The sequence below is a fragment of the Anopheles coustani genome, chromosome X (assembly GCF_943734705.1).
Source record: "Anopheles coustani chromosome X, idAnoCousDA_361_x.2, whole genome shotgun sequence".
NCBI lineage: Eukaryota > Metazoa > Arthropoda > Insecta > Diptera > Culicidae > Anopheles > Anopheles coustani.
Window position 1 is genome coordinate 16,163,870 of NC_071290.1, and position 15,262 is coordinate 16,179,131.

The 15,262-nt window shown below is 46.0% G+C and overlaps 1 protein-coding gene across 1 annotated transcript; it reads right to left on the reverse strand.

Annotated features, from left to right (window-relative positions):
- Nucleotides 1-1,710: 1,710 nt before the first annotated feature.
- LOC131269359 (uncharacterized) lies at nucleotides 1,711-12,935 on the reverse strand. The gene is made up of 4 exons (XM_058271709.1): nucleotides 12,675-12,935; nucleotides 6,640-6,687; nucleotides 4,561-5,034; nucleotides 1,711-3,630 (listed from the first exon to the last, which is right to left on the reverse strand). The coding sequence occupies exons 1-4, from the start codon at nucleotides 12,933-12,935 to the stop codon at nucleotides 3,181-3,183; spliced, it is 1,233 nt and encodes a 410-aa protein (XP_058127692.1). The 3' UTR covers nucleotides 1,711-3,180.
- Between the last annotated feature and the right edge of the window lie 2,327 nt (nucleotides 12,936-15,262).

The following is a 15,262-nucleotide window of genomic DNA, read 5'->3' on the forward strand; positions in this document are numbered from 1 at the left end:
CACTGCGCTCCACCGTGAGTAGAACGATTTCTCCCCAAACCCCTGGTAACCATTTTGCTAACTTTTATCCAAATAGTATCCGGTTGGTTTGTTGGCGCAAAATGTTTCCATTGACAATTCTCGAAACGAATCCTCCGGTATGGTTCGGAAGTGACACCGTCACGGTATTTGTGTATGCTCCGGTGGAGCGCACCTGAAGGGCAGGGAGGGTGCATCGAGAGCGAGAGTGTGAATGGCCCTTATACCCAGCCCACTTATTCGCTGATGGCGACGGTTGAATGAGCAGAAACAATTGTTTGACTTAAGGGACGAACGCGCGCTAAAAAGAAAAAAACACAGATGGCAGGGTGGTAAAGAAGAAGAAAACCTGTGGAGTGATGCATGGGGAAGAGGGGGAAAGGTGAAGTATCCGCGGGACGGTAGATTAAGATTTCCACCACCGATTCCACCTGAGCACCAGCGGTTTGATGGACGGGTTTGCACTGAGAAAGGGTTTTCGTACAACCTACCTTTCCCTCTTTGTGCCATTCTCTTTCCCTTACTCTACCCTTTCTCTCTTTCTCTCACTATCCATCCCTTGTCCCCTCTCCCATCCAATCCAATCCTGTGTTTTGCGAAGACCTCCCACGAGGACGGGATGAGTTTCTTTTTTTTTCATTCTTCCGCTTCCGAATGCATTTTTGGGGCAATTTTCCTCCCAAAGGGTGGGATCCCCAACCAAATGCTACTTGACGCAGGTGTTTGTGTGTGTGTGTGTTTTTTTGTGTGTTTTTCCACCATTCAAACATTCATTGCAGCAAGCGCAAGCGAACGGTTTCGCAAAATGGACGCCACAGTGAAGTAAGCGCGAGCTAAACTGGAATAAGGAAAGAAAAAGTTAAAGAGGGAAATAAAGAGAAAAAGAGAAAAAGAAAGGGAGAGAGCCTCCCTTGTCCTGATGTCTTTAAATGTCTAATGAAAGAATAGAACAACTGATTGCAAACATACCAGAAAACCAAGAAAAACTAAACAATCAAACTGAACATCAAAGCAACATTTAAGATTGCTAAGTGCGTAAGTTAATTGAACCAAAAGCAAGCAGTGCAGAAAACTTAACAGATTTTTTTTTATAATAAATAATTTATAAATAGCAGAAAAAGGCAACAAAAATTGTTTCTATATACAGCAACAACTTAGAGAAACTCACAAGTGATTCCTAGGTTTGGTTTTACTCGTTTAGACTCACAGTTTGAAAGAACATTGTGTTGCAGTCCTTCTTTTTGTACAAGAGAAATAGTTAAATCCATTAATTCTATGTTGTATATTCAACTTTTTTGTATACTATTGCTTGTTTTTTCATAGACACATTATTTAAAACGTAAACTGAACGAATTGCTTTTCATTGAAAACAGCCCTTACTTGTAAATCCGATTGCTTTGGCACTGTTTTGATCCGCCTCCGGCCGTGAGCGTAGACTTAACCGCGACACAAACCACATCGACGCACATCTACGGTTTTTGAAATCGGATAGGGTTCAATCGGGGAACGCTTGTTACCAAGCGAGCGGGGCGAGCCTGGCGTGACCAGTTTGGTTTATTTTTAGCGAAAGAGATTCATGTCCGACACCGGCGAACGATCTGGGACACGATGCCTTCGAGTATCGGGTCATCATCGTCACGGGCCAAAAAAAATGAAGAAGTCGCACGCTGTGGTTATATTTTAAAAGAGCTTTATTTTACAATGATTTTGAGTCAGTCTTTTTACATAAATTTACACATGATTTGCTTCTTTATATTACACCGACTTTTCCCGCTAGCGACACGGGCGAAGATAGGATTTTGTATGTATTTTTACTTTATCTTTAGTTATTGTTAGACTAATGGGGGAGGGGACAACGACGTGCCTCAGTTCGCTCGCTTTCCGTTTTTGCTACTTCGCATCCTCCGTGATTCTCATGTCGTTAGTCGTTGTTCAATTTCTTTTAAACTCTGTTACACTCCTTTTTAATAAGTTCTTCCTCCCCCCGTTGTCGTTGTCCCATTCGCTGCCAGTGTGTATGTATTAACCACATCCGGAACACATTGAAAACATCCATGATTACCTCTAGCTTCTAGCGAGAAACCCACACAGCCTCGGTTTAAGCCCTCGCCCTTTTCTTCCAGCGTAGAGTGTATTTTTGGAGCAACCTTAAACGGGCGCTTATCGTCATTTTCTTCGAACATTGATGAACTATTTCTGGGATTTCTTGGACGCTGTTTGCTCTCCTTCTTTCGTTCTTTCTTTCTTTTCTTTCTCTTTAGAGCGTTCTACTACCGGCAGTTTATTACTTGTTACTTTACGGGAGATTTTGTGGGATTTGTTTTGGGTTTTCACTTTGTTGTTAAATTTGCTAGTTTGTCTCACACTGAAACTATTTTACGGGATGAAAGTTATGTGTGTTTTTTTTTCTTATATTGACTTTACTCCTCTCACAAAGTAACACTGTGTAAAGTGATTTATCGGTGTAGTAATGCTGCAATCGCTGGTTAGAACTTTCCAGTCTGTTTGTCCACATCTATGTTCATATTTGTTTTTCATTTGTTATAAATATTATTAACATTGCTCCATTTTTATAATATTCCCTGGCAACATGCGGTGCTATTGCGATGTCGCTTTCTTTGAAAATTTAACTAACTCCCACTCTCCTTCTCTTTCCCTGTCTCTCGTTCTCTCTCGCTTTTGCTCTTCATTCTACCTAATTCGTGGTCAAAGACGTCCCATAACTACGCTACAGAAAGGCAGCTCCGTGCCCAATTTGCCACACGTTCTAAGACTAGTATTTCTTGCTTGATCTCTTGTACCAACCCTGCTCTTATCATACTTTCCTTATATGACGTTCGTTTGATCAGAATGCTTCCCGTTCCCCGGGTTTCGCTATTTCGTGAATCGAGTTTTCCACCGAGCGATCTCGAATGGTAGAATAACTGCACCAACAGTCAGTGGGAAATGGAGGATGGCTCAGACTGAAGGCAGTGGAGCTTAACGGGAGGGCGCTTTTACCTTCTCTTTATCTTCTCGTTTTGGTAAAGTAAGGATCAAGAAAATCAAACAAATGCAAACTTACGCGTGGTTGTCGCTGCTTGGTTGTTTTTTGCGTTATCCATTATTGATTACTATTTACAACAGTGATCGGCGCCGGCGCCTCGGTTCGGCGTGCCCCTATCAAACGTGCAGAATCTTGGGCAGCACCTCGCTCTCGATCAGCAGCTCGCGGTCCTCGTGCGAACCCGGCTTCCGGCGGACCACCAGCACGACGGTGAGCGCGACGAGGACGAGCGCGAGCAACGCCACGAACACGCCCAGGATGATCGCCTCCTTCGAGCCGCTCGGTGACGCCGACCCGCCGGACCGATCGAACGGCCAGAAGCTGTGCTGTCGTTGGTATTGACCTAGCTGCTGCTGCTGCTGCTGATGCCGCTCACCTAGCACCTCCTCGTCGGCCGAAGGGACGAACACCTCCGCCTCGTCGCGGACGGCCGAGTTGATGGCGGAGTTCACCAGCGGGCGGTCACTCGTCGTTGTCGCGGGAGTGGTCGTTCCCTGGAGGCTCACAATGACCGCCTCGCTCGTGTCCACCAGCAGCGACGACGATCGGATCAGGGCGTCCGTTTCCTGCGTAACGAAATAAAACCAGTACGATTAGAATTCGATTCATTAAAACAACACTTCAAAACTACACCAAAAATGATTCTATACAAACAATAAAACTTATAAACAGAAGGTGATAGTTCGTTTTGACAGGACAACCGAAGAAAATTCGATGGAAAGCGAAAGTCAATTGGTAGAAAAGTTCTTCTTGCAAAAAGAAGCCAAGAGTTCTTTTTAACTTTGATTTTTTGTTCAAAAGTGTCTTCAAAAAGCTCGAATTCAATCAAATAACAACAAACTTATTGAAACTCCTATCCCTAAATGTAATAGGGGGAGGGGACAAGCGCTGAAAGTATTTTGACAAGCCGACCGAAAAAAAGACGAAAGAGAGTGAAAATCGAACAGCAGGAAACTTTTTCATACAAGAGGAAAAAGACTTGCTCGAGTCTTTAGTTTTCTTTTTGTTTAAGCTTTAGTTTAAATGCTCGAATTCGATCACATAACAACAAACTTTTCTAAATTCCAACAATATGTTGAGATACAAATATGAAAACATATGGTAATGCAGCCATGTCGTTCTTAAAGTCGTAAGAAAATTAATATTAAAACATATAAACAGAAAACGATGGGAAGTTTTGAGAAGCCGACAAGTCGATAAACCAAAAGAAAACGAAATGTTCATGATGTCGAAGAGAGGCAAAAGCTGATGAGTAAGAGATAACCTCAAATTGGTTAGAGAGGGATGCTGATGAGCTAGTTCAAAACTTGGTGCCTTAGAGACAACATCTGATTTCCAGATAAAGTTCAAAGCAAAGGCTGTAATTACATTTTATTGTTTGTAACCAACATAGTTTAAACTGGTTTGAAGGATGTTAGAGTTGTTTTAAATGCATCGCCGACGTCTTTTGGGAGAAAGGATTCTGCGTTGTTAGAAGTACAGGATGGTACGCTTACCTTATTGCGGCACGTCACGTGCACGTGGTACTTGGTGTTGGGCCACAGGGACAGCTCCACCTTGGACGTTTCCGTCAGCAGGTTGCCGGTGAGGCCGCCGCCCGAGATCTCCCACGACACCAGACACTGGTGGTACTCCTGGGTCGCGGGTTGCCTCGTGGCCGTCACCGACCCGCCGCCGGTGCCCGTCCGCTGCAGCGTCTGCATGATGCGCGAAACGGCGGCCGCACTCGCCGGCTGTCCCGAGCCGTCCCGGGCGATGCGAGACAGCCGCTCGACGTTCTCGCTGGCGGCCAGCGGCGAGGGGACGCCCGGGTGCGGCTGGTGCTGGACCAGCTCCTCCGGCGTGGTCCACTCGATGTCCGCCGTCACCACCGACTCGTTGCGGATCAACCGGACCAGGCTCAGCAGCAGCCGGTGCGCTAGCTCGTTCTCCTTCCGCAGCTGGTGGTTACGGTTGCACACGTCCCAGCACTCTAGAAAGAAGGACCGGTTAGAGCATTTCGCAAATACGTACTCCTACAACAACAGTAGTCCCTCAATAACTATCATAACAAATTACAAGTGGTCGAAGAAATGAAAACAGAACATTATCTCCTATACTTTATGTTTTGTAGTCTGGTTTTGCAAAAAGGGATAAAAGACCTTGAGCTATTGCAGAGTAAATGATGAAGGGTAGGTTTGGTATCAAGTGACTCAAACTAAGATCCACCAAGAGTGAACTTGTAATCCAGCTAAAGGCACCACACACTATAGTCAAAGCTTTATAAAAGAAACTCTGATTCAAAGATGAAACCAAAGATTTGAAAAAAAAAATCTCAAAAATTAAAACAGGTAGCTTTGATTTGTTTACCTAAGATAGCTCTAGATATGACCTGCGCTTGTCTACCCAGTCAAGTGTTTATGAGTACAAAAGAAGTGTTACTAGATTTTTGAATGATGCACAGTTTTTTTCTCGGTGTTCGAACCGCAGAGATCTCTGAGAGCTCAGCTAAAGCGAAAGTTGACTGCGAATGTGGTACAACCAGTCCGAAACACTTGTCGATGTTTCCGCCCCTCGTTTACCCATCAAAGAATGGAAGGTAAATCCATCCCCGAGCTGCTCGAGAAGAAGTCCAAAACATTCCCGGCGAGATAATCGAACGAATCGATTCTAGGTCAGCCCCGGAGGCCGCTCTACCTGTCTGAGTTTCTAGTGCACACCTGTCCCGAGCCCTTAATATTCGAAACCTGTTTCCCTGTTCGGATGTTTTTCGACCCTTACGTATTAACTTCACCTAGTTCTGCCGTGTGGAAAGCTCTGAGCTGAGGAATAGCATTGTTGAAAGTTTTGTTCTACCCATCCTACCTATATCTCTACCTGCCTCTAGATGAGATGGGATAAGGTGTCCCGGTTCTTCGGGATGGAAACGGTTTTCTAAATGTTTCCCGGTATTGATTCCGGGAGGATGTTTTGTGTTGGTTTTACTTCGGGCCTTCAGGGGGGGAAGAACGCCAGAAGAAATGCCACCCCAGAATCTAAAATATTTCTGGAGGAAAGTCTTCATCACCGTCCTAGGGGATGAGCGATGGCGTCTGTGTTTGGTAGTACGTTCCAGCAGTGTATCCTACGGCATCTGGCAACGACAGTATGCCAGATATCCGTTCCGAGGAATAGGGATGGGGTCCGTAAAATCTCGACAATCTCCACCCTCAGGAATGGGGATTGGATAACGTTAATATCCCGACGAGCAGAAATTCCCGTGTGCCACACACCGAGGGCATACGAGGGTGGAGGCAGCAGAAGATTCCGACGCGTATTTGCTTAAGTGGAAGTGGTTTTTCCTGCTAACGCCTCCACAGCCATCCCCACCGTGGAGTTGGACGGAAGACTTATTTAATTGCTTCCCGCAGCTGTCATTCGGTGCTACCGTACCATCTCCAAACCCCCAAAAACCCGACAACCCCGGGATGGAATTCCATCAGCACTGATTTTCCCCTGCATGACGATCAGGTCAAGATTCAAATTTCCGGTCACCGCCAGCCGGAAGACATCCTAGGAGCTCCTATTCCTATTGCCAGAGAAGAAATATCGCTTACCATGGAGCACTCGCGCTGCTGCGTGCAAAGGATGTCCTTTATGGAACGCTGGAAGAAGAAAATACAGGCAAGAAAAGAGAACGATAATGAATGAACAATGTAGTTCAGGAATTTCTCAAAAGCTAAAGCTCAAAGAAGAAAGGACATGGAAGAGAGAATCTCGCGAGCGCTGGAATAAGTTCGACTCCGGAAGCTAATATGGCGAATTAATTGCATTATCCTTTTTTTCGCAATCAAGTCATACACACACGCACACACACTTTGAAATCAAAAACAGGGAACAATACAAAAGGAACAAAACGGTCTCGTGTTGCGTGATGAATATGGGGCAAACCAAAATGGAACACTGCGAGAGAAGGAGACAAAATGGTCTTCACGAAACTAGGTAGACGGTCCGTGTGCCATTTTGGTTGCGGAGTTTTATCAAGCGCTTCCTTTTCCTAACTCTCTGCATGGTAGGAACAGTATTTTCCAGTTGTTGCACTTCGGTTCCGGACGAACGGCATTCAAATGGACGCCATGTTGAGGCGTACGAAAAAAAACACTTCACCTCTAGGCGGCCATGTTGGAGTACTTTTAGTGTCTGGTGAACTTTTTCTCCCATGTAATCACCCTTCCGGAGTGGAGTTCTGAACTGAAGATCACCAGTGTCGGCAAAGTTCAAGCATCTTCAGTTCAATAACTTCCCGACCGGGCCGGACTCCTAATTGGCTCCTTCTGAGGCCGCACTACTAGAACCTGGAACTGGGGAGCAGCACACAACCTCTCGACTACTTCAGCAAAAGGAAAGTCTTCGCCGGGACCTGGGGTTGGACAGCATTTCCGCCACATGGAGCCTGGACCGGTGCCAAGCCCGGTCTGTAAGTTATGGCCGACGTCCGACGGAGCTCCGACGTAAGTAACGATTATGTGCGTTTGATTTCAGCCAATTTTGCAGCTGCAACTTCGCTACGGCGGGCAGGCTGTAGGACGGCACAAGCCCGCTTGCCCGCGACGGTTGATTGCTTTAATTATTGATCAACCTGTCACCCGGCGGGTAATGGCCAACGCTTCACCAAACAAGTGCCCGTTGCGCGGGTCAATAGGATAATAGGGAGGTCCGTTAAAATCCAAACATTCTACATTCGAAGACAAAGTCAGTGTAACTCCGGCGCCCACGATATCTCCATCTCCCTCTCCCTCTCCCTCTCCCTCTCTCACTGTTTACGTGCCTTCCACGGAGTTGCGTTGTAAGCAAGTTTATTTAACGAGCCTTCATTTTATGAGCGGAGTGTTGTAAAAACAAAGACGAGAGCGACAGGTTTTATGTGCCTTCTTTTCCATGTTTCATCGACCTACAATTAAACATCGGGTGGTATTATAAAACCTCTCTCCCCCGCTTGATTGCTGATGACTATTATGAAGTTTAATTTAACTACTTGCGGTTGGTGAGGGGTACCCACAATATGAAAGGTAAATAAAGCACGACCTTAAGGATAATCAGGGAACTTGGAAGGTCTCTCTAAGGAGCGCCTCTGGTCAGCAAATCGTAGTTCGGGATGGTCATGTTTGAGATTTGAACCCACGACATCCATTGTGGTGTACCGTGACACTATGAGCCCACTTCACGTCGTGATAGCTCATAGAGTAACAAAAGCCGAGGTCCAGAACTCCCAACCTCATTAGCATTGGAATGGGCAGTGGAGACTGGATAGTCAATGGTTCAGAATAGCATCCATAGGTCCTGTCAAATGAGAAGTTCTCACCACTGCCAGACCTTAGTCTTGAAGCAATTAGATAAGGTGAATCCGCCGAGAAATAGGCTACGTTCAAGATCTTTGCCTCTCCCGTGGTTAGGTTAAGTGGTGCCCCGGGTAAGTCAAAGGTGGTTCATCTACTCCTTCCATCCGCTTCCGGCAACCGGTACGATGCAAATGAAACCGACTCCGTTCGGTTTTGCTGAAACGGGAACCGCAATTGGAACGAGTTCGATTTGAATTCAGGCCGCAAGACAATCATCCTTCCAACTGCGATCAGGTAGTGCGTATACGTCCGCGTGTGTGTGTGTGTGTAGCCAACCGTAATTTCTACACCCCCTCTACACTCCTTACCATCGTCTCTGCACGAAATGCTAAGCGGACCCAGTTCCTTGTAGAGTCACACGTAGGACGAAACGGGAATTCATCTTCCTTGGCGAGGGAAAAGAGGGGGGGTTCGATACCGGACGGTCCACCGGGACCTATTCTCCGCCAGCTTCGATTTCGAGGGCAGTGAATCGGAACCGGAAAGGACCTGAACCCCACCCGGAACAGGCAGCAATTTCTACAAATTATGTGGCTTTTCGATTAAAAGCATTCTGCGTCCCTTGGTGAGATCTCCACCAAACTGGAGTGGCAGGTTGAGGAAGGAGGGGGAAGAGTGTATATAGAGGTTTAAACAGTGATGTCCTTCACGGGACATGTTTCGCATTTCACCGAACGTCCGAGGTTTATCCGAGGAATGCCATGTTTAATTGGTATTGTTCTCTGACAGGCCGGTGGATTGCGGTCTCCTCCTCTGCAGAGTTCCAGATCCGAGTAGTTCGTGTTTTGAATTTAAACTACCAATACCTAATGGAACCCAGTACCCTCTTCAGGCTACTAAAGCTACCATCTGGTGTCTCCAAAAACAAACTCCACTTAAAAGGGAAGGAAACTCAAAAAAAGACCCTCGTTGTGTTTGTATCCCGTTTGCGCTTTCGTGTCGCCAAATTTTCCGGCCTTTTGACACAATACTGGTTCACTTGGTTAGGTGAAGCGCCCCCAGGTGGAGATACCGTACGCTCGCTGGCTAGGAGGAAGAGGTAGTGTTTTGTCGGAGCCCGATTTGCATGTCTGATGATTTTCGAACCCACACCCACTCCTTTCGCTCCGGAAGGTTCAATCCAAACGCTGTCACGTCAGCCGACGGCGAACCTCCACTACCTCCAGTGAAACCTCCGGTGGAAAACCGTCCAGGCGACGATTAGGGGCACAACAAATGGGACCTACCCCGTTGCCCGCTTTTCTTTCTTCAGCGTCCCTTCAGCTCGGATGTTTCAATAATACAATTGATAGTGGCGTGCGTTCCTCCAGAAAATGCAGCCGAATCCAATTATTTACCGAGCGCAACCCAAAATGTGCAACCAAAATGCAGCTGAACGCCTCCAGAGCTGAACCGAACGGCGAGGGAGACTGATTTTCCTATAGAGGTTGTGTTGTTTTTGGAAAAACTCCATTCACCCCTCGTCGATGGCGAGCAGGGATTGTTGCTGTTTACCTTTATGACTAGACGCTCAAGAATAATAATAAAAGTACTTCTTTCTACACGGAATGAACAAATCAAGTACTTTTATAAGGAGTTGTCATCCGCTCTTCCGAAGACGGTGGGTTTCAGTAACAAATTGCTACAAACTTGTTTATTCATCAACTTCCATGTGACAGTTTACTTTACATTAGATTCCAACTGAATGGAACATCAACTCTCATTATTGTCTAGTTTTTAAACTTTCGATACTGAACTAAAGAAAATACCTGTCTTTAAAGGCGGTTTCTGTTCAATATGATTAGTTTAAGAAGTAAACCTCCCTGCCGGTTGATTCAATTCTACATAAAGGATTTGAAAACAAAACTAAAACAAAGATATTAGAAATAGTTGCCTACATTTTGGTGTATAGGAATACAAGGGTAAAAAGGATTGACGAAAAAGAAGTTAGAAACTAACTCAAATGAATTGTAAGATAAGCCAAATGAACTATTTTCACAAATAAATAAAAACAATATCAAACTGAAGCTGAAGGTGTAAGAAAATGTCTACACTCACTGACTATATTTTAAGGAACAACGAGACTGAACCAACGCAGTTGATAAACTATGAAGCTATATTTGCTTCCATTTATTACGAACGTAAACAACGTGTACTAACATAGAAGTAAGCTACAGTAATTACAAAATGTATCGTTTAGGGCTTTGGTTCTTCAATCTATCTGGAGTAAGTTAAGGCAGTTTCGATTGAGAACTGTTCTATATTCCCTCAAGGATATATAATTGAACATTTGTATGTTATTTCCAGTACGTTTTTTGTCATAATTTAATATTTAATATTTCTCCTCTCATCCCATCGATGTTTTCCCTTTTTCCATTTGAAGTCTACCATAAATCATCATCGTGCGCCCCAAAAACCGGACAAGAGCAAAGGTCACCGTGCACAGTACACAGACAGACAGTCCGGTTAATATTTTCCGGCCTGCAAATGCAAATGCAAAGGCGAGGCGCGTCGCCACGGAATCAGCAAAACCGCATCACGCTTCTCCGGCTCAATTTCAGTCGCGCCATAATTACAACCGCAAACCCGCAATGGTGTGTCGCAGAAAACCCCGGGCAGGATGCACTCGATTGAAATAAATTGCAGCTCGGGTAGACGTTTGTGCGTGTGTGTGTGTGCTTGATTCGCATTTACCGGCGGCATTTATGATCGTCTTTGATTTATGCTCGTCAGCGCCATTTTCGCGGGATTCACGGGATGTGCCGCATTTGTGTGCTGATTGCCAGTGGACCCGAATTACCCACGCCAATGTTGTGTGTGTGCGATATTTTGTCCCTTCGCCTGTTTTAGACATAAATATGGCTGATTTAATAAACCAACTACCGGGGTTCGAGACAAAAAAAAAGCGTAAGAAACAAAGCCCTCCTTGGGATGGAACCGAACCGAAGGAAAAACCAACCGACATCTCAGTATGTGCCTTTCCCAGGGATTAGGATCTAGCCGTGTGTCTACCTGGGAACGCCGGGAAGCGACAAGTTCTGCGTCCCTCCCTACCCGAAACCCCTACGCTTTTGCAGGAAAGGGGCTTCGCATTCCTTTCCCTGTTCCGAAATATTCCTCCGCAAACGCGAACCTTAATGTAGACCATCCAAAAACCCTTATAATAAAACACGAAGCACTGAAATAAAAAAGAAAAAGTTCCACTGGTGGATGGAAAGTGAAAACAGAAACATCTTGAGCACCCGAAGAAGAAGCGGCGACGGCAGCGTCGGCCCGCAATGAAAAAGAAACCGCTGCGAGAGAAATCATCTTTTTTACACAAAAAAAAATTTAAAAAAAAAAACAACTTCGTTTCGACGAACAAAATGAACTCCAACCAAAGTACATAGTACGAAAAGGGTAGGTAGCCGCATGGGAGGTGATGGATGGAACCCCGGACCGAATCGACATCGAATAAACCGTCGAAAATACTGGGAAATACATGTAGCAAACGAATGCATTCTTTAAATTGCATGTCAAAAGTTTTCTTAAGTAAAACTCTTGTTTGGAAGTCGCCAAACTAGTTAAATGTCTCTTGCGGGATTTTCTATTCCTCCAATTCTATTTTCCAGTTTAGAAAAACGGAAAAACAAAGCATTAGCAACGGATTTTCATACCAAAAAACAACGCTAACAACTTTTTAGTGAAAGCATCATCAAAAAAAGAATTTGTTTTAAGTTGCGAACAAATAGGACAGCGTTCGCGTTTAAATCAAATCTGCTGTGGTCAAACACAGGTAATAAAATAAGTAACGATACTATCTTATCTTACAGTGAAAATTTTTGTAAAACATTTTCTGTCCACCGAAATACATTTGGTATGAGTTTCTAAACATTCTGTCAATTATGCAGAAAGATGAAAGTTCGATTGTAGAAAGGTACCTTTAATTGCCAAGCAATTAAGAAACACTTAGGAAAGACAGACAGTCTCCCGATTCTTCTTAAGCGACCCATATTTAACAATCAAATTCCAGTAATATTGAAAAAAACAGAGCAGCAGTGGATTGTAAATCACTAAAAACATTTTTAAAAACATACCAAAAACACTGTTTTTAAAGTGGTAAGCAAAACCCCAGTTATAAAACTAAAATCATATATCTTCACATTGTTCATTGCCATCACAGATAAAAGTAAATTCAATTTTTAAGGCATAAGTCAGAACGAGAAAGGTTTAGAAAGCAACAAAGTGATTCCATAAAGTCTCTAAAATGGCAAAAAAAATGGTGTGATAGTTACCTTCTGCAAGCATCCCTCCCGACAGCGCGTCGTCGAGCGAAGCTTGGCCACGTTCGGCAGGGGCGTCTCGGGCCCCCGGGTTGAGGATGGTGGCACGGCGGTTGGGTGATTGATGCCGATTGATTGCGCCGTTCGCCGGTCGATTACAAACTTCGCGTGAAACCGGCGGGGGCCGGCGGACGGGCCGGCGGCATCGATTTCCGGCGCCGCCAGCGCGCCCGAACCGAGCACCAGCGCCAACGCGGCGGCCAACCGGGCCATCCCGACAATCGTCATCATCGCGGGCGATCGCTCGAAATCCAACGGAATCGGGACCCGACACCGAGATGCAGAGTTTTCGCTTTCCACCAAAAACCTTAACCCACTTTGAGTATTTTCTTTGTGTGCAGTGGCTGTTCACTTGTTTCACTCCGCGTTATCTGGCTGGCGAACCTTTCTTCACTGTCGCAGCGGAAGCGCACGGACAAACCGGAACGAAGAAAAAACACCCACCACGGCAAACGGGAAAACCAAAACGCACCCCGCTGGAAATGGCGTCCGTCTTCAGTTCGCACACCGGGGAAAACGGCGACCGGCGGGAAAGCCCCGAACGCTCCGTTTGATCGAGGACGGTGTCGGTCGGTGCCAGGAACGCAAGGGCATACTTTCCCAGACACACACCGAAACACACACACACACACACAGAGACACACTCACGCACAAAGCGCGCCGATGGAAAATGTGCTATTTTCCACTTTTTTGTTTTAAATTTGCTCGCATCGCGCCAAGTGGCGGCTGAACTTTCCCGCGGTGATCATCAAACGAGGGCGGGAGGAGAGTGAAGAGGGGGGGGTGGCAAAACCACCCGTGTGCACAAACAATCACACACCAGCACAAAACACGACCAAAAATCGCTCAATCGAACCCGCGCGGTTGAAGTTGATAGAAGAATTTTGAATTTGATTTGCAATTTTTTGGCGGCCAGATAAGGAAATTGCCGGATGCTGGGCGCGAATGGGGAGACGGTTGTTTGTTTGGTAGGGCACTCGCACCGATACACCACCGCGGTGTGTCTGTGCAACGATGGATTTTCTCGAACACGATTCCACCACGGCACACGGAAGGGAAAATCGTTCTTTTTCGAAGTACGCGAGTGTTTTGCGGGCTGAAAAGCGACCGGTTCGGCTTGCTGTTCGATTGCAACTAAACTCGTGGCCCTGCTGGACGCACCGTCGTCAGCTCCCGCAGCTGTGCTGGACTCGCAACCTGATACACCCGTCACTCACTCTCTGAGCGCCCCGTAAAACAACACAAATGCTTGCGCTTTCATTCACCCCTTGTGAAACCTACGGCTGCTGCATTTGCTTTCCCTGTCCTGCAGCGAACACGCAGAGAAACAGAGAGGGGAGAGAAAGAAATCCAGCACACGCCGCGTGTGCCGCATGCTGGATGCACATCTCTCATTTCATATATCCTTCACGTAGATTAAATTTATTTTCCCTACGCTCTCTTCATTTTTCGAACACAGAAACTAAAATGTCTCTCCCTCTTTTCGGTCCTGTGAGAACCCCACTCATGCCTGAGAGAAAACGAGAGCTCGAGATCTCGCTCGCGAACAACCACTCACCCCTGGATGACTGCTCGAAATGTTTTTTCGAACTGCTCGACTGTTTTATGGCACGCTTGTGGTTGGTTCACGTTCTGGCAATCGGTTGTACGATTTCTATCCGTACATGTTTTTTGATAAACACAAAACCTTGCACCTCCCATTTGCTATGGCTTCTACCAAAGGAAACAACTTAGTAAAACGCCACTGTTGATATAAAACAACTTTGTTTATTTGTTTGTTATTTTTCTTACGGATTGCAATTGATGATTTTTTCTTTCTCCCTCTCTCTTTTCATACGTTATGTGTTTGTTTTTTCTTTTCTTATGATTGACAGTGAATTATGTTCCGGGGAGAGCATAAAACAAAAGTCACTCGAAGGAAAAGTAAAAAACTGTCACGCGAATAACCCCCGCGACCGGTAACAGCGTTTTTATTGACTCTTCGTGCTGCCCGGCGATGGTTCATGTTTGTGTCCTATGCATGTATGTGATTCAGTGTGTGTGTGTGTGTGTGCCCCTCAGACCCAGACAACCCTTTCCACCGCAACGCGCCGGTACGAGCTTTCCGTGTCCGTGTCCGTCGCGAAACTGGACGGACTTTATCGAAAAGCATAAAAAATCAACAGCGGTACGGTCCGGCGCTGGAGCCCGGGGACGCCGGCGGTGACGAAGGTGACACACACGCCTTGCAGCAGCATTATCTATTCGTCTCGGATTGCACCGCGGACCGCGTGGTGCATCTCTTTTTTCTTTTTTTTTTTTTGTAAACGCGACGTAAACGCTTTACGGACGACCGATCGGCGAAACCGCCCGGGGTTCGTCGCTTGCGCTGCCTACCCGCACGGGCCGTTGAAGTCTTTCGTTGCCCCATGGGACAGTTTCCGCACGGGGGTTGCTTTTTTAATTCATTCTTCGTTCTTTCTCTCACCTCCTTTCCTTCTCTCGTCGTTGAACCTAGTAAGAGGGGGATTATGGTTGGCCAGTTAAACCGATGTGCGTGC